The 26,269-nt window shown below is 27.8% G+C and overlaps 7 protein-coding genes across 9 annotated transcripts in view; all 7 read right to left on the minus strand.

Moving 5' to 3' along the window:
* The window catches only part of LOC145181042 (cysteine-rich protein 2-binding protein-like), a 400,331-nt gene that overhangs the window by 291,401 nt on the left and 82,661 nt on the right, over window positions 1–26,269 (minus strand). The gene's annotated exons all lie outside the window — the stretch shown is intronic.
* LOC145181378 (liprin-alpha-2-like) overlaps window positions 1–26,269 on the minus strand; it is a 391,227-nt gene that overhangs the window by 282,297 nt on the left and 82,661 nt on the right. The window lies entirely within an intron of this gene.
* LOC145180864 (tyrosine-protein kinase ABL1-like) overlaps window positions 1–26,269 on the minus strand; it is a 324,834-nt gene that overhangs the window by 215,904 nt on the left and 82,661 nt on the right. The gene's annotated exons all lie outside the window — the stretch shown is intronic.
* LOC145181231 (uncharacterized) overlaps window positions 1–26,269 on the minus strand; it is a 313,564-nt gene that overhangs the window by 204,634 nt on the left and 82,661 nt on the right. The window lies entirely within an intron of this gene.
* Window positions 1–26,269, minus strand: part of LOC145181932 (hamartin-like) — a 175,945-nt gene that overhangs the window by 67,015 nt on the left and 82,661 nt on the right. The window lies entirely within an intron of this gene.
* LOC149883112 (cystatin-like) lies at window positions 1,067–1,773 on the minus strand. Its single transcript, XM_090065500.1, has 2 exons — window positions 1,517–1,773; window positions 1,067–1,405 (listed from the first exon to the last, which is right to left on the minus strand). The coding sequence occupies exons 1-2, from the start codon at window positions 1,693–1,695 to the stop codon at window positions 1,162–1,164; spliced, it is 423 nt and encodes a 140-aa protein (XP_089921626.1). The 5' UTR covers window positions 1,696–1,773; the 3' UTR covers window positions 1,067–1,161.
* LOC145181783 (uncharacterized) lies at window positions 8,982–22,402 on the minus strand. The gene is made up of 17 exons (XM_090099952.1): window positions 22,081–22,402; window positions 20,657–20,850; window positions 19,993–20,106; window positions 16,331–16,504; window positions 16,042–16,155; window positions 14,706–15,061; window positions 14,512–14,592; window positions 13,629–13,728; window positions 13,264–13,345; window positions 12,363–12,433; window positions 11,787–11,826; window positions 11,618–11,715; window positions 11,069–11,200; window positions 10,749–10,900; window positions 10,024–10,084; window positions 9,672–9,724; window positions 8,982–9,542 (listed from the first exon to the last, which is right to left on the minus strand). The coding sequence occupies exons 1-17, from the start codon at window positions 22,121–22,123 to the stop codon at window positions 9,332–9,334; spliced, it is 2,076 nt and encodes a 691-aa protein (XP_089956078.1). The 5' UTR covers window positions 22,124–22,402; the 3' UTR covers window positions 8,982–9,331.

Consider the following 26,269-nt stretch of genomic DNA (forward strand, 5'->3'; position numbering starts at 1 on the left):
TGCTTTTAATAGATTTTTTTGTTTTGCTTTTCAGTCATTTCTATTTTATCATTAAAATGTTTCTATATATTATAATAAATAGAAATATTTTAATGATATATATTAATACTTTAATAATAAAATCTAGAAACAATGATTAGAATATTTAAATTCTGAGGTTATTCATTTTAAAGTTTATGTATATACGTTTAACTTTTATAAGGAATATGTAAATACTCCAATGTAAATATTTGACTAAAGGTATTTTTCTCTTGAAAATATTTTATTTCAAGGTCATTAATAAATGTTATTTCAAGGTCATTAATAAATGTTATTTCAAAGTCATTAATAAATGTTCTGCAAAGTTTTTGTTTAACAAACCTCAAGGTTAAATGATATTTCATTTTTGATCTTAAATGGTAAAAATGGAAAACCCTGGCTGATGGCCAAAGTTAAGTAAGAAGCCCCCAGAAAGAGGTCTTTTAGCTGGTATCTGAAAAACTCATGCTTCAACACATTTTGTTTAAAATATCTTAATATGATATCCATCCCTAAATATCCTATTTATATGCTAGTTTATTTCTTAATATAACGCTACATCAATTTTTATTTTTAAACAATTAATACAATATTGGGAATTATTGATCAGCCCTGTATAACGCAGGGTTTTAGGATCCTTGTTTTTAACGTTGTAGCGGGTCCACACATGCGCTAAACTATTATTAAACGATCCACTTAACGTGGTCTTAATAAGCATAACTTCTTGAGTTTTAAAAGAGTAAAGAATGATTTAAAACAAGAAGATTGGAAAAGCTTCTGTTTGAAATAAAAAGTTTTTTAAAAATTAGGAAAAAAAAATTTTTTTGAAGTAATTTTTACAATGCATCGAATTTTTTTCAAGTATCATTCTCTTTTAAACCAATGCTCCGGAACCGCTCTAATAGTTAACCATAACATGAACATTAATCAATTAGTTTTAGAAGTACGCATCGCATATTAACTTATTTTTAACCGAACTATTATTACGACAACCGATCGAAAGGTTTCATAAAAAACAGCCGATTGCAGCAGTAAAAACACTCAGAACTCAAAAACATGTTGTATGAAATTTTCATTAAAAATTTCTTTAAAATCTTTGCAAAAATAAATTTGTTTTTGAACTTTTATTCCAATCGAAAGTCTCTAATTGCACTTTGTGTTTACAATTAAGGAGTCTAATGCTTGAACGAGCCAAGGGCGATACCAGATGGAGACTTTACAAGTTTTCGCTTCGGATTGTTCTCGAGCGGGACATTCGTTAGTTGTCATCAGGTTTGCGTTGCTCACTGAGTTCTCGCACACTGATTCGACAACTTTAATGTTAACCTCATAACTGATGCCAGCAACAACTTGCGAAAATGCACTAACAATCTCGTCTCTAACTTTTCTGAAACAAATAAATCATTGAAAATATAAAACTTTCGTTCATAAAATAACTTTTATTTAGGACAGGTTCACATAATAAATGTGAACAAAACTGCATTGTATCTAAACCTACCGATACTTTCCGTTGTTGTCGTTTAGCTTTCCGATTGCCACATTCAAACCCGCCGAAAAAGCACCGTTTTCAGACAAAAGTTCCTTAATTTTGTTTTCTGAGAGTTGGGACTTGCCTCCGGGGAGTCCATATGCAAATGATAACCCAAGCAGGGCAACGAAAACAAAAGCTGAGTTCATTTTGTCTCTTACGTTTTGTACCGTTTCAAGGCGAATATTGCTATTTATGTTAAACAGAATCACAACTCGTTAACATTTCTTTCTATTTTTTTAAAGTGTAGTTTGTGACTTGGGAGAGAGTTTGAAGTTGGCGGGTGCTGTGCAAATATCACTCCCTAAATTATTATTGAAATGTTTAACTTTATTGTTTATTTACATTTTTTTTTTTGTTTATTAGATCAAGCTGTATAAAGTGAACTGTTTAGTCAGCTTGCTGAGGAGGGTGAAACAAACTTCTTTTGAATCAAAATTTATCTTAAGTTTTATTTATCTTTATCACGTTTAATATCACGTTTACGTTTATAATATCACGTTTTTACGTTTTTTAAAGTTAAAAATTGACGACTTGAATTGATGAAGACATTATATAGCATATTTACACTCTATAAATATACCGCTGCATGTACTTTTATTTGCATCGTTATTAGTTTTTTTGACATTAAACCAATAACAATGTATAAAAAGCAGAAGAAACATGAATTCAACGATGGATGACGAAGATACTTAATCTCAGATTTTTTTAACTCGCTGATTTTTGTCACTTAACACTTTCATCCTTTCCTGAGTTCAATTATAATTGTAAAACATCCTCTTGGTTTCAACTTATGAAATTTACTTTTATGAAATATAGGCAGGCTCGGTGACAGGGCACGCTTCGCGTGTGAATCACTCGCACCCCGATGTTAAAACTCTTTAAATTTTAGATTGGGTAGGGCTAGGCATTTTAGATTGGGTAGGGCTAGGACTAATGAAGTTAGGGGCTCTACTTAAGATGTAGCTAAGAGCCTTAATATCCTTTGTCCAGCTTTGAATATAAACATGTTTTTTACTAAGGAATTTTATAGCTTAATGATCACATTTAAGTGATATAGTTTCATAAATTATAAAAGTTCAAGTATTGAATTTATTTAGAAAGATATCGTTTGTTTTTTTTGTGTTTGCTTTTTTTTTGTTTGTTAATTAAACTCACCAAATAAAATATGTGTTACTAAAATTCAATTAAAAGGCTCTCAAATTCTTCACATGCTCATGTGAAGATCAATAAAATCTGTCAAGCTCTTCACATGCTCATGCTAAGAGTTTGCTTAAATTTCTAACAGATCTTTTTTTGAACAATCAGAATTCAATATGAATATACAGTAAAAAAACACATCCAGTTGCTTTAAAACACTACTAAAAAAACTTAATCATTAAATATAAATAGCTACAAATAGCAACAAAAATTTGGAAGGTTTAAACTTCAAGAAAACAAGATGGTTTCTTCAAAGAAACCAGATTTGAATTAATCAAAAAATTCTTTGATTTGGGAGCAGCAAAACTTACATTTTTTGCCGTCTAAATCTTTTGGAATAAACTCGAATAAAAGACAGCCGTTGATCGGCTAAATTAACAGCAAAAAGCAAATTTTAAGAGAATGTTCAAACATCAAAAGGTTGAAAGAGAGGTGGTAAACTAGAGAAGCTAAAATGTAGAAACCTCTTGAACCTCTTTCGAGGTTTCAATTTTTTATGGACGAAAAATCCTATTTTACTTTAGGGAATTCTTTTTGCTAAGATTGACCAATCATTTTTGAAAGACATAAAAAAAGACTCCTGAAGAAAAAGATTTAAGAGTAGATTTAAAGAAAAATAGAAAAAAAATATTAAACAGAAAAATATTGGTCGAGCGATTTCGCTTTTAGGAAACTTTAATCCTTAAATATAATTTAGTTATCAACCAAGAAAACTATCATGAGCAATTTTTTTAAGAAGCGGTGCATCTGTCAACATTTATATTGAAACATCTTTTTTCTTAAAATTTAATTTTTTATCTTTAATTTTCAAAAAAAAGTTCAAACTTGAATAAGAAATGAAAAAAATCATGTTAAAATCTTGTTTTACACTTCAGTTGTGGCCCGTCACGAATTAAAATTTATAATTTTACTTATTTCTTAGATAATATTACTCATTAAAAAAATTCCAGTGTAAAAAAGCTTTTTAAGTTCTAAAAGTTTTCAAGTAGTTCAGTTTGTAAGAACTTAAAACATAATTAAATAAACTTTATTTTAAGCATTCAACTGTTCAGGGTTCATGCTTACACTTCGTGCTTATGTTCACGTATAAGAAAAAATAGCATGATCTTTTTTTTGATTAAAACCAGCCCGAAAATAACATTTGCATCACTCATCATACCAAAGGGCATTACGCCTCCGGAATACGAACGAGGGTTGTTTAATGTTTCATGCTAAGTAAGCATCTTACAGTCGCCAATTGCATCAAACAAAGTACAATACTTTCTTATCGATAAAATGTTACAAGAGATCAACTTTGTGCTTTTAAAAAGATAATAGCATTTAGAATAATTAAATTTTATAATCGCCTGAACAAAACCTGAGACTTATTTTTGCCGTCATCTCAAAGAAAAAAATGTAAATTGTGAGTTTTAAGGTTCTAAAAAAATGTGAGTTTTAAGGTTCTAAATTGTGAGTTTTAAGGTTCTAAAAAAATATTTTATCACCATAATTTTTGTGTTTGCTATGAGATGATTCCGATTTCTGACTGCAGTGTATTTTTAAAATATTGTGTCTTACAAATAAGGCTGGGCTTACGATGATCAACAAGGGTTAGCCTTCCATCAAACAATCATTAATGATGTTGACATGGATAATGGTAGATCTTTTGTAATTCTCCGGAAGAGAGCACATCTAGTAAGAACTCTGAGATTACAGTCCTCATGGTTCTCACATAACTACATTTATTTGGATTACTTTAAATGCTCAATGTTAAATTTAATCGTCCTCACAAACTTCGATCTTAAATTAAATTTAAAAGTAGATAAGAATTTTAATGGGAACTCAGAGTTGAATAACAGAGTTGAATAACAGAGTTGAATATGTAATATGTGGTTCATTTTTATCGAGGTTGAGGATTTGAGAGCGTTTCCTGCAATTGCCGAGATGAAAAACTAAGATTTAAAACTTTTTAAAATTTAAGATGCAATTCATTCATTGATATCAACAAAGATGTTTTACTCTGAGATTAACAATTTTGTGTAAACTAAACAGGGGATTGTAAATTTATTGTTATTTATTTTAACTTTACGAATTAACCTCAAAACATCCCACACGTGAATTGCTTTTGTTGTAGTTTCTATATCTTTTAATTTTGTATATCTTATGACATTTATTATATTATGATATTATATATTTTTATTGTAACGTATATTTTTTATTATAAATTTTACATAAAAACAACTTTTTTTAAATTCCGTTTTAGCTTTTAGTTTTATTTTGTTTTGGCCCCCTCCTTTCCCAACTTTTGTGATTGAAAAAACCCTTTCAAATAACATAAAGGTAGTTTTAAAAAAGTTGATTGTAAATAAAGAAAATGTAATCACAAGTAGAAATGAGAAAATTCATTTAGGGTGAGTGGCTAAAAAATCATAATGTTCCAATGATTTGCTAGCAAAAAAGTATAATATCATTTAAAAAAGTATGATATATTTAATCATGGAGTGTTGAGGTCGCGGTTGGAGAGAAAGTTGAGAAACTGAGAAAGTAGTCCGTTAAGTTTAAAACTTGATGCTTATCATTGGCACAAAAATACTCTGTCCCATGATAAGCATCCGCCAAAAGCTTGTCAGATGCTTATCATGGAACAAAATATTTTTGTCCTATTTCATCTCGTCATTTTTATCCCATCTGTTCAAAAAAAACAGAGATTAACAAAATATTGTCATCTATATATATTTACATAGTTCTCATGCACTACCGCTCAAACTGGAAAGTCAACCTTCTTTTTGTCAATTTCAGTTGTTTTCTAAAGTTACAAAATTGAGCATTGGGTATTATATTCAATCAACTATTTATCACTAACATAACAAACAAGTAGGTAATTTTATTAAAATCAAGGGAACTAATTAAAGAGGGTATATTTTTGGTATTAATACGCAGCACTATTAGAAAGTTTAAATTGACGAGGTTATGTATTTATGGAAGATAACCAACCCTAAGTACTTTCGAAATTGAGCAGAGAATATTTTTTGGGAAAAAAAAAGATGACAACTGAATTGTTTAACCGTCATAATCTTTGAATCATCGAATTGTTATGGGATCATCTAAATAAAATCATCTGTCCGAAAAATCGAAAATCAAAATCTGAAGTTTGGGTACGGGTTTCGTGGTGTGATATTGCAATTGTTATCATACAATAAATGTTTTATATTAGTATAAAATCATAAATTCATTAAGTTTAATGGGTTACATTATTTGTTGATTGCGAAAGTTCGATATTTTATTGTGGACTTTTTTAGCGGTATTTTATAGGAAATGACGTAAACAAATTACAACTTTATGTTTGACTATAATAACTATACCGTAATGTATTTTTGAATAGATTGAATATTTTTTGAATAAATTGGGTGAATGTAGCGTTTTACGTAATCTCAATTGATTTAAAATTTCGGATACTTTTGCTACTAACTTGAAAAGAATGAAAAGAAACGTTTCGACATTCGTCCAATTTACCATTTTTACAACAACACAATACTCAGGTAATCACCCCAATCAAATTTCAAACATTCTCCTCAATCTTACTTAAATATTCTCCAAATTTTGATTAATAACGATTGAATATAAAATTTATTTTAATCAGTTTTTGTGCTAATAAATAATACATTTTAAAAAGAGATATTTACTGACTACGGCAACAACTTACGAATATGTTGGATTGCCTTTTTTTTCTGATACTGAAAAGTTGTTTTCCAAAGCACTTTTGATTGCTGTTTATGTTGCCGATGTAAGCTGATAAAATATTGACTGTGAGCACAATGAACTTTATTTTTGTATCATTTAAAAAGAAGTATACTTGTACCGAGCAATCAAACATCTCTTTAAATCTCTGCGCTTCATCTTTCTATTCTCTTGAAACCCGCCTCCCCAGTGGGCATGCGTCGTCCGCACGACGTCCCACGGACGTCCTAAGGACGTCTGGACGTCTAACGGACGTCCTACGGACGCCGCGCGGACGACGCATGCCCAATTGGGTCAAACGTTTCGCTGGAACTATTACTTAGTCAAACATACCAATCAAAAGAATAAATTTTCTAAACCTTTCACTTGGCAGTTAGTCAATAAGAAGACTTTTGCAATTTTAGAAGTGTATTATTTTATTCAACTCTTCTATGCATTCTTTTTTTTTTTCATCATAAGTAACAAGGCTTGTTTTATCCTCCGCTTGATTTTCACTTATCTGAATGCAGAGATAATAAGCTACATTAAGTTTCGCTAAAAACTATTGGTAAAAAAAACCTAAAAACTGTTGGTAAAAAAAACTATGTCGCGACGTGGTGAAATTGTATAACTAAGGGTCTGCGTCTCGGAATCGTTTTCTCGAAATGAACCGGAACAAGCATAATGAGACGAGAAATGTTCCGGAAAAAATTGACGAATAAACTGTCCCGGAATAAAGTTATAAACTGGGACAATAAATTTTCTTTCGGAATTTAAAAATTGTGTCCCGGATATCATCGTCTCGTCTCGAATAAAAAAATAACGAGACGCAGATGCTTATGTACAACATTGAATGCATAGTATGATGTAAATGTAGACTTTTAATTGACTTTTTGAAGTTTAAAAGGTTTTAACTAAAATCAATTAAGAGCATATGTGTAACACTGGTACAATTAAGTTTAATATTGGTTCAGCAAAGTAACTATACTAAATACCCGAAATAGGACGCATTCCGATGCGTCGGAAGTATTATGGATGAGTTACAAATACTGTACGGATATCATCAATGTTTTAGCCTGTAAATTATCACCTGTTTATTGCTCTACGTTTGCTAATGCAGAAATAACAGGTTCAAGTACTTCTTTAAACATCAATACGACATCCGGCGCATGACACAACAAGTTTCACACACAGTGATTAGATTTTTCCGTTTTTTGTAGAGAACATAAACTTCTTAATTTCATTTTTTTTTTTCTTTAAACATGAATTTGTTTAGCTGAAGAATGTAAAAGAAGAGCATATTTTTGTACATCCACGAAGTCATGAAGTCATCTAGTCATGAAGACTATTTTGGCATTAAATAAGAAAGAATTTAGCAAGTGTACAGCGTAGTGAGCGAATATTGAGTTATAGACTTTCTTTGATCTAGAAGTGTAACCCACTCATTGAAAATCTATCATTTTTAATGGGTTGATATAAGTTTTAATAGAAGTTGAAAAAGTGAAATTTTAACACGTTTAAAGGTTGAAGTTTTAATTTTAAGTGCAAGTTTAATTTTCCTTGCAAATCAATACAAAAGAAGAGTGTGTTACTCAATGTGGTTACATGGCTAATTCGAATTATGACTTTACTAATTACGATTTTATTTTCTTCTTACTGTTAGACTACTAAAAATGGGTTTGTAATATTAAGATTGCCGCCTCATTACAGGCATTTTTATAATTATGACTCGGTGCTAGAAAAAAATTATGGAATTTTATGTTTTCCAACGATCTACTGTTACAAAAAAACCTTAAGCATTTTAATGCTGCAGCAATTCGCAGTGCAAACATGATTAGAAACTTTATCTTATGTTTTGAGAAGCGGGATGCAGTATTCGCAACCATACTCATACTCTCAAACACTCACGAAAGTTCAGAGCAAGTAGACATTTTAAAGGTAAAAAATAAGATAAAATTTTGACATCTGTTTGCATCGTCGCAACAAAAATGGATCCTTTACATTTTTTGTCAGTGGGCTTACCGGACGAGTCGCAAATTAATAAAAAATTTGCCTGTCCACACTTTACTCAACCGGCTTTGTTAGACGAGTATTAAACTGCACTAAACATTTTAGAGCTTTTATGACCAGGCTGCAAATGTACTTATGTTTACCATATTGGTCAAAAATAATTATCTGTTGATTGTTTGAATGCCTTCTTGTCATTTAAGAACTAAGATAATCTGGATTTCAATGTACAGAGATTTCTTCGTTTGATGTATCAACTTTTACTGACGATTTGTACGTTACTGAAGCTTTTTAATGTATCAACTTTTACTAACGATTTGTACGTTACTGAAGCTTTTTATTGTATCAACTTTTACTAACGATTTGTACGTTACTGAAGCTTTTTATTGTATCAACTTTTATTAACGAAATGTCCGAACAGCTGAGACTGTTTCAGATTGAAGCTAAACCAGATTCGAAACGCAATTGAAACTGCTTCAAATAGATCACCTTTTCACATGTTAGATTTTTTTTTTAAATATTTAAGACACAATAAATCGATATTTATTCTTAAACTTAACCAACATAAATCAGTAAAGTAAATCAGTATAAATAAATTAGAAATTTTTCGAAAGTATAAAACAAATTAAAAACACCATATAAAGTAATTACATATATACTAAACGTAAGTTTTCTCAAATAGTTTTCTATAATACACAAAATAATTAACTACAAAATACAAACTCGGCATTGACGGTCTGAAGTTATATTTATTATAATTTTTAGGAAAAATATGAATTTGTTTGAAATATTTTGCGCTACATCTTTTTAAATATTTATGACCAGCAAAAATATTTACAACTACAAGGAATTTTATATTATTTTCTATATTTTTTCGCATTTTTATTCCGCTAAAGATGACCTATTAAAAGTCATTGGTAAGTCTTCTAAGGAATCATTCAACTCAGGATCATTATCGCAACTCAATGAAGCATATTGATTAGTGGAAAGCAAGGGAGACGCTAATGAGGAATTATGAAGCTTGCAAGACCAATACTCGAACAAAGCTTTATAGATAAAAACGTACTGGTGATCTTTATCCACCATTCCTCCTCTAAAAAATAACATTAGTTTAGATACGGGAAAGAAAAATGTGTCAAAAGAGTATGAAAAAATATTCAAAAACTATTATAAGAAAAAACACACACACACACACACAAAATGCAGAAATGATAAAAAAAACCTCTCGATTCTCATCTGACTGACAATTTTGAGGACGTCAACTTCTTTCTCCTCCTTAAGTAAAAAATGGTTGAAGTAAAGAAATGATTTAAAATTTCAATAAAAAAAAAGAAATCATCATTAATTTTTTTTGCTGGTTTGTGAATTGCTTAAGTTAATTTATCAAATTTCTTAAATTTCAAAGAAAAGAGAAGCTCAAAAAAAAAAATAGAGTAGCTCATCATGTTTTATTCATAATTTCAAAGGTTCCTATCCTTTAAAGAAGTTTAGCAGAAACATTTCTTGTAGGATTTTATTTTTGATTTTTTTATGATTTACTTTCTTCGTTTGCATATAGTATAAGCATTACTTACATCGATTTGAGAGATTCCAAGAGTAAGTGCAATGAAACAACCTGTTCTACCTCGACCAGCACTAAATATTCAATATGTTGATAATAAATGCAACCGAATAAAATAGAAACTGTTTGTATTGTAAAAAATTTGAAAAAATTTAAATCTAAATAAGTGATTAGTAACTAATGTCTTACACCAAGCTCAAATTTAACAGAATAATGGATTGTAATCATAAATATTGAATTAACTAAAAAATTTTTTTTTACACCATTCTGATTCTCATCAGCTCATATATTTATAGCAAACTTAAAAACTACGAATTGGCGAGAGTGTAAACGTCTTATGTACGCATCAGCATAACGGCGAAAACGGTTTTGCAAAAGACAGTTATCTAATTCTATAATTGCATACTAAAAAGATTTGAACAGAAAATTTCAGAGTAGAGTGCTCTATTAATCAGGAAATACACTGTTTGTATGTAGTATTTTTTAAAATTTTATAGCAGAACCCAAATTTGCAAATGAAACTGGTTAGAATTTTTTTAAAATTCAGATTTGCAAGTTGTTACCTTTTGCATACTTTTGAGGATTTTAACTTCGCTATTTGAGCCAAAATTTTAAAAATTAGTTACGCAAAAATTATTCCACAAAATTTAAACGCTTGTACCATTCCTTTCTTACTCTGATCTCTTTTCCACCCCTCACCCCTCTTTCCCCCCAAAAAAAATTTATCAGTGTTCTAACCTGCAATGCACAACCAATGGAGCTCCCTGCTGTCTTTGAAGACTATGGACTTCTTTTACAAGGGAAACAACCTGATGACATTTTTTTGGCACATTGTGGTCTGGCCATGACGTAAACCAAAAGTGAGTTACTTTTCGAGTTTCATCACTTCCCTGTCAAAAAATTATTACCAAATACAAAATTTTAGGTTTATAAAATGAAAAAAATAATAAGATAAAAATAAAAAAAAACGTGATAGAAAAGACAATCTTCTTCAGAAAAATTCTAAAACCATTCTGCATTCTGATTTTAAATTTTCTAGTTTCAGTTGTATATTTTACCTTATGAGATATATACATTGTCATGATTTTGTATCCATGGCGATCTATTTCAGAGTCATAAGTCACAGTAACATCACCGTAAACCTGTTGAGAAACAGTTTCAGGAGATGGCCAATACTGAACACATTTTTCCTAATAAAATAAACATATATGAAGTTACTGTCAGCTTTAAATTTAAAAAAAAAACTATATAACATTACCAATATTGTGTGAGTGGCCGTAGATCATATTTCCTATCATGAAGTGATATCCACAAATAGACAATAGAAAAATGTAAATTATTAGAAGACCTGTAACAGCAAATTTTTTAGTGAAAAGAACTTTTTCGGGAAAATTTTATTAAAGTAAAACTACTGTTTTATTGAAAAGAACAAAAATTATTTCTAAATTTTTTGTTAAAGTTACCATGGAAAAAACTATAAATCATTCAAAACTAAAATCTATAAATTTCAAATTTATTAAAATGATTTATAAGGTTTTAATTTTGAATATTAACATTACAAAACCTTTTATAATAAAGAAATCTTATTGAGCAGTTTTCACTCAAACCTTATTTCTTTCCTTTAATTTTGTTAACATCACAATAATAGAACAGTTGAATTGCCAGATCATTAACCAAAAGTCTGTCATAGTTGCCACCAATGGACCTAAAATTAATTTTTTTTTATTACAAACTTTTCTGAGTTTTTTTAAAAACAGTAAAGAAGCATCAAATTACCTTGTGTAGCTATAAACTGGTTTGGTTCTCCATTATATCCCTAGATTTGAATTGAAATACCACAATTTATAATGTACATGTAAATACATGTAATTTACATGTAAAAAAAAAAGTACATTCATCTTTCTTATTAAATGTAAAAACAAGGTTATATTATCTCACTGAATACAAAAAAGTTTTCCAATTGTATAACTTTAGATTATATTAATATTTATATTATCTTAAATTATGTAAAAAGACAAATTTTCTTATTTTTCTATATAGTTAGAAAAAGTAAGGTCAAAAATTATAAGTTTAAACCATATATTTCATATAAGAATAAGATTTGTCTAGCTTTTTTATACATTAAAAAGCTCTGCAATTCTTTATTTGCATTTGACCAACGAAGAACAATAAAGACAGCTTACTTAAGACAGCTTTTTATATCTGTTGTCATTTTTATGGTTTGTTATATTGTAATACCAAAAGCAGCTTATAAAGATCAAATTATGTAACTTTTGGAGCTTGTTTAAGAGAGGTGCTAAAGAATTTTGACACTAAATCTAATAATTTGTTTTGTTGCAAAAACAAGCTTACCTTAATAAAGTTAGCATTTATGTATACTAAAGAATTATCTGTTGTTTTAAGACGCACTAATGAACGAGAATCTAAAATACAAATATTTAAATCAACTAATTCTAATTCACAAAGTATATACATAATTACATAAAATGCTAATACAATTGCATTAAAATGGGCCTTGATGCTTTTTTTTTAGCTGTTTTTGTTGCTTAGTGAAAATATTTCTTCACCAAAAAAGCCTAACACAACCTGAACTTGTTTACTGCAATCTTTTTATTGTTTTATGCAATCTTTTGCCATTGGGAATGTTTGATCACTAAAATTTTGTGTCTATATGACAAAAAAAAAACATGCAGTAACAAACTTGACCAGGCAAAAGTTCTTTGATTGAGGATCTTCTACTTAATAAATCTTCCACTTAATAAACCTGAATGTTGTCTGATTAAAGATTTTTAGGCAATTCTGATATGAATGGTCTCAAGAAGGGCTGGCAAGCAAAGAATCTTCACTTTGCAATAAAATAAAACTGTACCTCATGAAAACTGATTTTGATCTCGTATAATGGCTTTCTAAGGGGTGTACATCCACCAGTTAGAAAAATAATAAAAATGGTTGTTATCAAAAATTGTGTGATTTTAATATAATAAAGAAAAAAAATTCTATCCAAATTTTATCTGATTTTTATTTTTAGTAAAAAAGTTAAAGAATTATGTTTGTTTTTTTTTTAACTCAGCACAAAATTTTAGTGATCATATATTACCAATCATCAGTTAAGATTTTGTTGATCTGATCGATGATGTTTAAAATTGTTTAATGTTTAATGCATTTACACATTAAGCTAATTAAGGATAATTAAGGATAATTAAGGATAATTTATAACTGAATTAAGTCAAGAAGTAAAAAAAATAAGACATACTTGGTAAAATCTCTGGATATCTATTTTTTAAACTATTCTTTAATTGCATTTCTTTTCGAGATATAGTATTTGGAGGTATGCTCTAAGAAAAACAATTCATACTTTCACTTTCATTTAATCAATCAACTTTTTAGTTATAACCTTTAAATAAACAAAGTAAGATGAACACTATTGCTTAAGTCTTAAATAAAAAATGGACACAACCAAATGCTGATCTTTAAATTCTGTTTTACACATACATTTTTTTCCATTTAACATACCTAGAATAAATTACTCAAAAATTGTGAAGGTAATTTGCTATTGCTTAAAAGTAAAAAAAAAAAAAAAAACAATTTCTGATTATAACAAGTATTAAGCAAAATTACCCAAAATTCTTCTGTAAGTTCTTTATCATTATCTTTTAATCTGCACAGTTCTCTATATTTTATACATCGACTTTTGCGTAACAAAATTTCTTCTGTAGGACTGGAAAAACAATTCAGACTATCATTTGAGTGGATAGTTATTACAACTGCCATTTTTTTCAATTTAAAAAAATATATTAATGAGAAAACCAACAAATGAGAGTTTAAAAAATGATATTAGTTTTTTTGCTTAAATTATTATTTTATAATTACATTAGACTGTTAAACAAATTTTGTTACAACATTCAAACTATATTCAGATTGATTAGCTGCATTCTGCAAAGTCACAAAATTGTAGTAAAATTTCATCGGGTGAGAAGGAAACAAATACATGAATTTGTTAGGAAATATATTTTTAAAAGCTAACCTTAACAACTTAGTTTAAAATCCAACTCAAACAAAGTTGAATTGCTTAGTTAACCAAAGAGTATCAAATAAAAAAACTCTGTAAAGAAGAAAAGAAATTTAAAAGATTTAATAAACTGATATGTGAAGTCCATACTTATACTTATACTAAAACTAAATGCCAAAAAAAAAAAAATCAGTTTTGTTTATAACAGCTCATTTTTGTAATAGGAATTAAAGTACTACATTACATAGAGATTTAAACAAGAAAAACAACTTTTATTAAACATTTTTATGATAAAAATTTTTAAAATAATTAAACGAATTAGTAGATCTCCATAAAAACGACAATGTTATGAGATATGTTAGTATCTTTATTACTCTAACAGTTTTAACATTATAAAACAACATTAAGACACCCTTGCTTACTGCAGCAAATCTAGAAGATTTTATACAAACCAGTATATTTATATTAGGAGACCTCATATAGTCAGTTTACCTTTCATGTGTAATAACAGATTCCTCTATATCAGGAGTTCTAGGAGAAAGCTCAATAACCAAAGATGCAGAAGAACCCCTCCTTCAATAAAAAATTTAAAAAAATATATATTCAAATTATTTAATGCAATAATAATTTTGTTATAATTTATATAAAAAAAAAGCAGCCACATATTATAAATAACACTTTTATACCTAGATTGAAACAGACTTTTATTTTTACTTCCATTTCCACCAATTGAACTGTTTTCTGACCATTTTCTAGAGAACCCTGTTTTTGCAGGATATAATAAATCTAACTGTGGTTGAACAGTAAATGGACCAGCCATTTCTATGGGACTTTGAATAGGGAGAATAACTTTATCTACTGTTTTGACTGGAGATGAAAATGAAAATATTGGTGTAGAAGCCTTTTTAGGAGAATATGAGAAAGCTACTTGTCTGGGAGAGCTTGAAAATGAATTGCGACCTGTTTTTAAGAGGCTTTCACTATCTTTGAATGGAGATTCTTTTGATGTTTCCTTATCTTTCTTTTTTCTTTTACAACAAATCTATAATGAAAACAATTTCAAAATATTTTTACTTTTAATAAATTTTAAACTAAATTAATTTTAGAACATAAAACATACTTTAGTAAATGCATAAATTGTTAAATTTAAGAAAACAGGTGGTTGGACTATAATTTGTAAAATTGTAAAAAGGCTTACTTTCTCAATTAAACTTTAGTTCTCTTCTGTTTTTTAGTCCCTTAACTTCCCTGACTCGCTGTCAAAAAAGTTAAGGGAAACAAACTACTGCATTTAAAAAGATTGTAGATAATATACAACCTATGACAGAGAATGTTTAAATATATTGCAGATTTATATATAAGATGAGTATAACCAACTATTTAATGCATCTTGCTTCTCAATCATTTAATAACCAAAATGGTTTCATAAAGACCACTGTTAATAGTGAACCAATCAGATTACTTATTGACACAAGTTCAGGTCTCAACAAACTTCTAATTAGTAGAGATTATTTATTACTGCACACCAATATCACCATTTCATTCAAACCAAAATTGTGATTCCTTGCCAAAAACATTATCCAAACCACCAAGTTACCGGCAGCTACAGATTTTTGTAACAAATAGAAGAAACCATGTCATGACTTTTCTGACACTTTTCATATACCCCTTTACTCTAACTCAATTAACAAAAAAGCTTCTGATAAAGTTGACTCCAACAACATATTACCATCAAATTTAATCAAAGGAAGCAGTTAATGTCATGTAGTAAATACACATAGTAAATACAATGCCATTAGCTATCTTTCTAGGGACAAATGTTCTTGTTAGAAGCAGTTAATGTCATGTAGTAAATACACATAGTAAATACAATGCCATTAGCTATCTTTCTAGGGACAAATGTTCTAAATTGCAAACATGATTGACTATCCTAACCAAGTTAATGTAGTATAGAGCTATAAAGTAGTTAGTAAAAGATTGTATTAAATCTTATTTTTTGCCTAATATATTTTAACTACTTACCACAAGAAGAGAAAGCAATATGATAACTATCAGTGAAGTTAGAGCAGCCACAGTCAGAAGATACCATCGCTCATTGGATGTTGTTACATTATCATGCATTTTTATTTCTTCTTCCTAAATAACATTAACAAGTTGAAGATTTAAAAATATCTTCATAAGGAAAAATATAGAAATAATAATTAAAAACAACTTGAAAGAAATAAACAAAATATCATCAGTATGTAAACTACATTTGTAATTAAAATAAGTAAGAAATAATGAGTGAGAAATAAGAGAAAACTATTATCACCTTTTGATAGAATTTTGTAACATTATACTTTTGTAGAAATCCTCTCATCTCACCACTTGTTAATAATCTTTCTAATTTGTGGGATGGCACAAATACCATGTGTTGCCATTTTTTATTTGAATCTTTATTCCGATAGTAACAAAACCAATTGATAACAATATTGGCAGAATTTAACTAAAATTTAATAATTTAAAAACTGAATTTTTTATACTAAATAACTTTATGTATGTAAATACCAATTAAAATAAAGTTGGTAATTACATATTAGTATAAAACTGTAAGCAAAAAAGTGAGCACCAAAAGCTGAAGCACATATTCTTTATAAATTGTACTGTTAGTACAATTTTAGTACAATTGTCTGCAACAACCGTAATGATCATTCAGAGTTACCACTACTAGAGGAAACCAATGTAGCAGCCATCATTGCAATTTTTTAGCAAAAATAATTGTAACCACAGCATATACAGTTAAGGCAGTCAAAAACCCTTGTGCAAGCTGTATCTCAGTCAATTACAACAATCACAATCATAACCAAGCTATCATAACCAATCACAATCATAACCAATCACAATCATAACCAATCACAATCATAACCAATCACAATCATAACCAATCACAATCATAACCAATCACAATCATAACCAATCACAATCATAACTAAGTCATGATTAAAATTTTCTTGATTACAACTGTAAAAAGTGGTTCATGTTGCAGTGTTTGCTTTTTTTTGAATATACCATTCTGTATTGGCAAAAGATACTTTTAGCTTAACATAAAGTATAGTGTGAGCCTAAAATAATATTTGATACCTTTCATAAAAACTAATGCAAGAAATTTATTGAATATAGTGATTGTAGTTTTTTAATGCCACATTATGTGACATTAAAACTGATGGTAATTTCCATAATTTTACATTATGGAAATTACCAACAGTAATTAGTTAATTACTCACCTAAATTGCAAGCTCATCCAAGAGATATATTTTTATTATTTTATTTATTTATTATTTTTTTTGATGCAATCTGTTGCTTTCTTCAACCTTTCTTAGAAAAGGTATAAAAAAAGGCTTAAACAATTTCAATCTAGTTATCTTATTATTAACTCTTTTATTTGAATAAACTTTATTCCTTTTAAACAAGGTTTATTATTTAAATATTTTTCCATTATTTTCTCATGTAGACTAGAAAAATGATTATAAACTTTAAACCCCAGATTAAATTATTTAGAGCACATGTATAAAGAGTTCATTGGTGAAAGTGCAAGTTTTTTAAAAACTTTTTTTTAATTCTATTTCCAATTTCTAACTTTCTTTTATCAGCTTTTGCAACAATAAGCTTAGAGCTTTATTTTTTAAGTCATTGGATGTTTATTGAACAATTAAAATGAAATAATATATTAAGATTTAAGTTAAAACAATTTTTTTGAAAGATAATTGACAATAATGTTTCTTATTTACTTTGGATGTAAAAGGAGCAACTTATAGGTTTGTATAAACCATCCATATATTTTAGTAAGGAATCTAAAAACCATCCATTTATTTTTTAAATAAATGGACTAAAAATACAACAATGCTTGTATGATATCAATGAGATAAAAGTTTGAAAAAAAAAACTCAAAAGTTTCTTATAATGACATTTTTTTTTATAAAAAAAAAAGGTGTTCTGTGATGTGTATTTGCATAATGGCTGTTTTAAAGATAAATTGAAGAACTTTTTTATTTAATAAAACTTTGTTTAAATTGGATAAAATTTAAAATGAATGTACTTAAAAAACCTATGATATCAGGTTGGTAGGGCTTTATGAGAAAACTCTAATACTCAATGCTTTATCAACCCCCTCCAAATAAGCATCATACCAACCCCCTTCATATAAGCAACATAGGACAACTAATGCTATTTTTAGGAGCTTCTCTGATTATTTTAACAAATTTTTTTTATAAATAGAGGTTCTTTTTTGTATATAATATTATATTTTTATTGTTTTTCAAATAATTATGAGGAAAAGCTAAAGATTTTATTTTATTTAATTATGAGGAAAAGCTAAAGATTTTATTTTATTTAATTATGAGGAAAAGCTAAAGATTTTATTTTATTTAATTATGAGGAAAAGCTAAAGATTTTATTTTATTTAATTATGAGGAAAAACTAAAGATTTTATTTTATTTAATTATGAGGAAAAGCTAAAGATTTTATTTTATTTAATTATGAGGAAAAGCTAAAGATTTTATTTTATTTAATTATGAGGAAAAGCTAAAGACTTTATTTTATTTAATTATGAGGAAAAGCTAAAGATTTTATTATATTTAATTATGAGGAAAAGCTAAAGATTTTATTATATTTAATTATGAGGAAAAGCTAAAGATTTTATTTTATTTAATTATGAGGAAAAGCTAAAGATTTTATTTTATTTAATTATGAGGAAAAGCTAAAGATTTTATTTTATTTAATTATGAGGAAAAGCTAAAGATTTTATTTCATTTAATTATGAGGAAAAGCTAAAGACTTTATTTTATTTAATTATGAGGAAAAGCTAAAGATTTTATTTTATTTAATTATGAGGAAAAGCTAAAGATTTTATTATATTTAATTATGAGGAAAAGCTAAAGATTTTATTATATTTAATTATGAGGAAAAGCTAAAGATTTTATTTTATTTAATTATGAGGAAAAGCTAAAGATTTTATTTTATTTAATTATGAGGAAAAGCTAAAGATTTTATTTTATTTAATTATGAGGAAAAGCTAAAGATTTTATTTTATTTAATTATGAGGAAAAGCTAAAGATTTTATTTTATTTAATTATGAGGAAAAGCTAAAGATTTTATTTTATTTAATTATGAGGAAAAGCTAAAGATTTTATTTTATTTAATTATGAGGAAAAGCTAAAGATTTTATTATATTTAATTATGAGGAAAAGCTAAAGATTTTATTATATTTAATTATGAGGAAAAGCTAAAGATTTTATTATATTTAATTATGAGGAAAAGCTAAAGATTTTATTTTATTTAATTATGAGGAAAAGCTAAAGATTTTATTTTATTTAATTATGAGGAAAAGCTAAAGATTTTATTATATTTATGCTGAAGTACTCTTGATACATAATCTCACCCAAAAAAGTTGTCATGCAAATTGTGTTCATAACTATTTTCTTTAAAAATATTTTTGAATGGAAAATTAGTTAACCAAGAGAACTTCGCATTTCATATTAATTAGTGTTGGCAGCAGTTCATTAATCAAACTAATAAAATAGCAATTAACTACAGTTATATCTGTTAATGAATATAATATTGAATAAATTTGACATTATCATCCTACATGTTAAAGCTATTAATGACACAATTAAATATCAATTTCTTTTTGTTAACCAAAGTAAAGATTACTCCTGTCATGTATCAATGCTTTTATAACTCAACTTTATTGTCTGTGTTAAAACAATAAAAATCAAATTATAAAAACAAATTTTAAATGGTTTGTCCTTTTAAATTACAATCATTCGTTTAAGGTTTAAAAAAGTTTATCTATGAAACATTTAGTTTATTAAAACAAAGAATGACTGAAATTTGTTAAAATAATATATCATTTACCTTCTAATTCTTTACATTATCAGACTTAAAACAAAAAATAACATACAAAAAAAAAAACAAAAACTAATAACAACTACTTACTGCACTAACTTCTGAAACTTCACATTTAACTTTAGAGTTTACAACATGAAGTTCAATGTCTCGAATAAATTCAGATTCTTTCGATAAGAAATTTTCAAGAGACAAAGATAACATCTAAGACAAACAATAGCTATACATATATAATATATATTATATATAATATATATTATATATAATATATATTATATATAATATATATTATATATAATATATATTATATATAATATATATTATATATAATATATATTATATATAACATATATATATATATATATATATATATATATATATATATATATATATATATATATATATATATATATATATATATATATATATATATATATATATATATATATATATATATTCTCTTGAAGACAAGGAATGGAAACAATTTATTTTAAAAATTCTTACTTTAAAAAGAAGAATTTTTAAAAATCTAAACAATTTTTCAAAATTCTTTTTTTAAATATACTAAAATTAAAATACTTTTAAACTGACAAAATTATTTGATCACTGGAGAGGAATGTGAACGTGTAATAGTCAATTAAGTATTTCATTTTTAGGCTAAAATATAATTAAAAAAGAACTAATAACATTGTAACTTTACACTCTTTTTAAATAAAGATAAAACCAAGCCACCTAATTAAAAAGATTACTTTACCATTATTAGGACATGTTTAACATGCTCCCCGCCATTTGATTTTTTGCTGTCAACATTGTCAACTTCACCATAGTTTTGCTCATTTATTGATCTTTTTAGAAAAGAGTGGTTGAACTTCTTAAGCAAAACCTTTTTAAAAAGAGCAGTAAATTCCTCTGACTTTGACAAACTTTCAGCAAATATAAGAAAAGTCCCTAGATTGAAAATAAACAAAATATTTTATTGTATTAGATTATTATTGAGGAAATTATCAATTATTACAAAACTAAAATTTCTTGCTAAAACAAATAAAAATAAAATTTTTTATTCCATTAAAATCAGTTATTGATTCAAGAAAACATTTTTTCTTTTCTGATCATTTAATTAAATCAAATTGGAGATTTACTAATGAGAGTGAAATTAAAAATTTAAATCTAAAAAATATTTATTCTAAATATTATCTCATGACTTTTATGAATATTTCTACTTTTTAAAAATATACTTCATGACTTTTCTTACTAAAGCAATTTTGAATCATTTTGGTAAAAGAAAAAAAAAACACAAACTGAAATATAGTATTTCTATACATAATAAAAATAACTCTGCAATTTTACCTTTGTAACTCTATAACTTTAACTTAAAATACCTTTACTAAAAATGTTATGCTTGCAATGAGAGTAATGTGTTGTAAATGCTTTTAACTAATTTTTAATATAATAGGATTTCTCATTAACAGGGATCTTGCTGAACCATACAGAAATTTTTCACATAAACAAAACTATTTTTAATCTAAGTTTGAAATAAATTAAACTCAGTAGTAACTATGAAAATACATCAAAGTTATTTGTATAAATAGTAAATCAAGGTAATAATACATTTTTAATTCAGTCAATACTAACAAACAACTTGCCTTAAAACTGTTATTAAAATTGTCTATACATATATAGGGTTTTTACAAAGCTATTAATTAGGATTTTATGTATGCATGTATGTATGTATGTATGTATGTATGTATGTATGTATGTATGTATGTATGTATGTATGTATGTATGTATGTATGTATGTATGTATGTATGTATGTATGTATGTATGTATGTATGTATGTATGTATGGCTCTATTTATACAAAATATTGAGCATTCTTATATGAGCATGATATTTTGTATTTGAAAATAATACAACTTGAAATAGCTATATATATATATATATATATATATATATATATATATATATATATATATATATATATATATATATATATATATATATATATATATATATATATATATATATATATATATATATATATATAATCCTGATTACTAGCTATTTAAAGACTCAAGATAAAATTAAAAAATCATAACAGACAATTAGGACCTTTCAGTTATTAAGAATAGTGTAACTATGATTACATTTACAAATATTCTGCTGAAAACTACTTTTTACCTATTAGAGACATAAAAATCAAATGAAAACAGGAACACGTCATATTATCAAGAAAATTGGAAGCTGGAACGCCAGAACGTTTCTTGCCATGTTCTTTATTCTTCCTGTTTTATATATATCTATGTTCAGTATACAATCGTAAACATTAAGTACCATCTCACTCGATCTGTTTTATCATAAAAACGCGGGACACGCGGGTTTTGTAATAAAGTAACTTGTTTATGACATTTTTTTTTACATATTATTTTTTTGGCTAAAAAGTTGAAGCACACCTAAAAAACAATGTTGTTTGAACTTTTGATCTGGACGTCTGTTCATTTATGGCTTAACTTCATTGGAATTATGAGGAAAAGGACTTCCGTATAAAGTACTAACTGTTTAAATCAACAATAACAAATCAATACCAAAAAGTTAGTGAAAAATGAAAAAATATTATAGGCTTACCAAAATTGCTATTTGTGCGGTGGGTCGTTTATAAGTAAAGGTGATTTAGTAATATATAAAATAATATAATGTAATAGTATTGATATATTTCAGTACTTTTTTATTTTTTTAACTCAGAATGCATTATTTGATTTGTACTAATTCAGTGTGGTGATTTTTTTATTTACAGTAAAGTATAAACAAATGGACAAAAAACGCTGATATCCATGATTTTGTTAAAGAACAAATTGTGATACTAAATGAAGAACTCTCAAGTAAAAATTGCTGAGCTTATGAAGATATTCAAGCATGAAGTTCGGAATGTTCTGCGGTGCACTTTGCCAAATGGTCTGGATAATAGTCGTAGTAAGTGTGGTGTAATTCACAAAACAGCTTGTAGATAAGATCGTATCTTTAAAGTTATTGGTGTTCGTTGCCCACATGCCAGCTCTGTTTTTATTATTCATGACGTTGGAAAATAAGACATTGACTCATGCACCTGAGCTATAAGATGACTTCTATTGTGAGACTTTAAACTTCTTACGCGACATCCGGCTAAAAAACCACTCATAATAGAAAAACAAAGATTAGTGCGCATAAAGTTTTGCAAGGAAATGGCGAAGAACCAGTCGATTGGTGGGACAGGTAGTTTTTTCTGATGAGAGTATATTTTCACTAGTACGTGGATCAGGTTCAAATTATGTATTACGACCTTCAGGTGTTCAAATTAAAAGAAAACCTTGAAAATTGTGCAATATTCACAACAACTTAACGTTTAGGGTGCGATAACAGCATCATACCCTTGAGGATTAGAGGACTTTTGGGAAGAGTGTGAAGGTTAACTCAGCAAAGTTAATTGAAGTTCTAGAGGCTAATGTTAAAATGCACATTTAATTAAGTGGTTTTACATTCATTCAGTAGGACTCAGTTTCATGTCAAGCGACAAGTATGTTAAAGAAGTGGTTTATTGACAATTGAGTAGATATTCTACCAAACTGCCCTTCAAACCCGCCAGATCTCAATTTTATTGAAAACTGCTAGAATATCATGAAACGTAAAGTTACAATCCTTCATCCAACCTCTGAGACGGATTTTAAGAAGCTATCGAGACAAATTTGGGCAATGTAGGAGTCGAAGAAGTGCTAAAGAAAACTTTGCTAAAGATTTTATTACGAGTTTTAAAAGTATGGCTGAACAGTAATAGCAAAACAACATTATGTAACACGTATTTTGTTATTACTGGCTTCCAAGTGCTATAAATGCTCATTTCTAATGTCCATAGAAAAACAACAACACTCAATACAAACTTTAATTTTATAACAACAGGCCATGAAAATGTCGTATTATGATAAAACAAGGAAACTGTTATATATTTGTTCTGCAGTCTGATAAAAAATACTTAACAGACAATGAAAGTCAATAATCATTGAAAACGGTATAGAAATGAGTTTTCTAGATTCACTACAAATAGATTAATTTTCTAGAATGTAATACAAATCGCTTTCTCGAAGAAACACCTACAGTATCGGACAAAACATGGTGGACAAACTCAAATTTAGAACAAAAGTTGATCAAAAACTAAAAAAAACTAGTAAAACAATTGAACATATTATTTTTTATGTAGTTTATTATGTTGTTAACAAAACTTAAAAGTTTTGAATCATACTAAAAATCACTAAAAAAGTTTTAAAACACATTTTCCCTAACAAACTACATTTTTCTTTGGACAAAACAAGGTGGACATTCAAAAAATTGACTGAAAATTCAAAAAAATTCAAAAATTAACTTATTATTTTTCAAAAAACTTCAAAAGTTAACTTAATATTTGGTAGGACCTCCTTTACTTTTAATTACTTCTTTCATTCTTCGGGGCATAGACGCAATTAATGAGTCAACAATTCTCATATCAATCTCTCACCAGGCCTTCTCGATTTGTTCAAATAATTCCTCACTGGTCTTCACATTTGCACGCTCAATCTTATTGTCAATTATTTCCCACAAATTTTCTATGGGATTCAAGTCAGGGCTTTGTGCAGGCCACTCCATTATGGTGATATTCTTGTCCTTGAACCATTGTTTTACAATTTTTGACGTATGTTTGGGATCATTATCCTGTTGAAAAATCCATTTTAGGGGCATCTCCCTTTCAGCATGTGGTAACATAACATCTTCCATTATAAATTTGTAAACAAAGCGGTCCATAATTCCATTAATTTTGTGAATAGGACCAGTTCCTAGTGCTGAGAAACAACCCCAAACTATAGCAGACGTTCCATGCTTAACACTCTTCTTGGTATATTTAGTATTGAATCTGGTGTTCTTTGGTCTCCAGACTCGCTTATTGCCGTCGCTTCCAAAAAGGTTATATTTTGATTCATCACTAAAAAGTATGTTTTTCCACTGGTCTACAGTCCAATTTTGGTGTGCTTTGGCAAACGCAAGTCTTAGCTTTCTATTTTTAAAGGAAGTTAGCGGTTTCTTGGCAGGCATTCGAGAAAACAATTTTGCTTCGTTAGCTCTTCGTCGCACAGTGCGATTAGAGATTTGTAGTTCAAGTTTTTCAGTTAATTTTGTGGATGACAAAAATGGATCTTTTTTAAGCTCTTTACCAATTATTCGATCTAGTCTTTGTGTTGTTTTTCTTGGACGTCCGCCCCGATGGTTTGTTTTATAGCAGTCACGAGATCCAAATGATTTGACAGTTTTGCTTACAGTCGATTTAGCTATATTATATTTTCTACAAATTTCAGCTTGACGTTTTCCGCTTTTAAAATCTTTAATAATATTTTCACGTAAAACATTTCCTAATTTGTCGTAAGCCATTTTAAGTTGCAATTTACCCCATATATTACGAGTTAAATCTATTTTTAGTTTAATTGAAAAAATAATTGGCCAGACGTTCCAAAATCTATTTTATTATTTTAGAGTAATGTTATGATAAAAGTGAAAACAAAAGAATGCGGTAAATTGAATAAAGACAATGAAATCTTATAAAAAAAGCTTCGTTTTGATTTGTCCACCTTGTTTTGTCCAAGGAAAAATGTAGTTTGTTGAAAAAAATGTGTTATAATTTTTTTTTGTGATTCTTAGTATGATTCAAACGTTTTAAATTTGGTTAAGAACATAATAAACTATTTAAAAATTAATATGTACAATTGTTTTACTAGTTCTTTTTAGTTTTTGATTAACTTTAGTTCTAAACTTGAGTTTTTCCACCATGTTTTGTCCGATACTGTAAATGTAGCACACACACACACACACACACACACACACACACACACACACACACACACACACACACACACACACACACACACACACACACACACACACACACACACACACACACACACACCACCTCATGTTTTTGTAATATTGTCCTTGGAAATGATGTTCAAAGTCAAACATATCTCGATGAAAACGTTCGACTTGCTGGGCTCATTAAACTATTCTCCCTGAATCAGTCAAAATGAGCGTCAAGGGTATAGACTTTGAGAGACAATCTGTATCTCATTTTGGCATAACTGAACCAACAGAGAACTCCACTTTTGCCAGTCTTTTCTCTGATAGTGCGCCTAAGTGTTAAGGCTATCCCATAGGCAAAGGAAATTTTGTGAAACCGCCTTGAAGCCCCATTTGAATGATTCCATTTTAAAGTCTCCGATGACCTTACTCAGCAGTAACACAAACCGAGTTATTGGTTCAAGTCACCAGTGCTTTTGTCCTTGTATGACTATTACTGGACAGTCGTAGTACATTCTAGCAT

This window comes from Hydra viridissima, unplaced genomic scaffold (assembly GCF_058129835.1).
Source record: "Hydra viridissima isolate aposymbiotic clone 2 unplaced genomic scaffold, HvirCarnegie_v1 scaffold_10, whole genome shotgun sequence".
In the NCBI taxonomy this organism is placed as follows: Eukaryota; Metazoa; Cnidaria; class Hydrozoa; order Anthoathecata; family Hydridae; genus Hydra; species Hydra viridissima.

Bases quoted from the DNA above. Each gene is read 5' to 3' on its own strand.
- LOC149883112 (XM_090065500.1), bottom strand. From the start codon at position 1,695: ATGAACTCAGCTTTTGTTTTCGTTGCCCTGCTTGGGTTATCATTTGCA. The intron at 1,406-1,516 runs GTAGGTTTAGAT...TATTTGTTTCAG, and splicing joins GACAACAACGGAAAGTATCG to AAAAGTTAGAGACGAGATTG.
- LOC145181783 (XM_090099952.1), bottom strand. From the start codon at position 22,123: ATGACGTGTTCCTGTTTTCATTTGATTTTTATGTCTCTAATAG. The intron at 15,062-16,041 runs GTAAGTAGTTAA...TTTTCATTATAG, and splicing joins TATTGCTTTCTCTTCTTGTG to ATTTGTTGTAAAAGAAAAAA. The intron at 12,434-13,263 runs GTATGTCTTATT...TTTGTATTTTAG, and splicing joins ATATCCAGAGATTTTACCAA to ATTCTCGTTCATTAGTGCGT.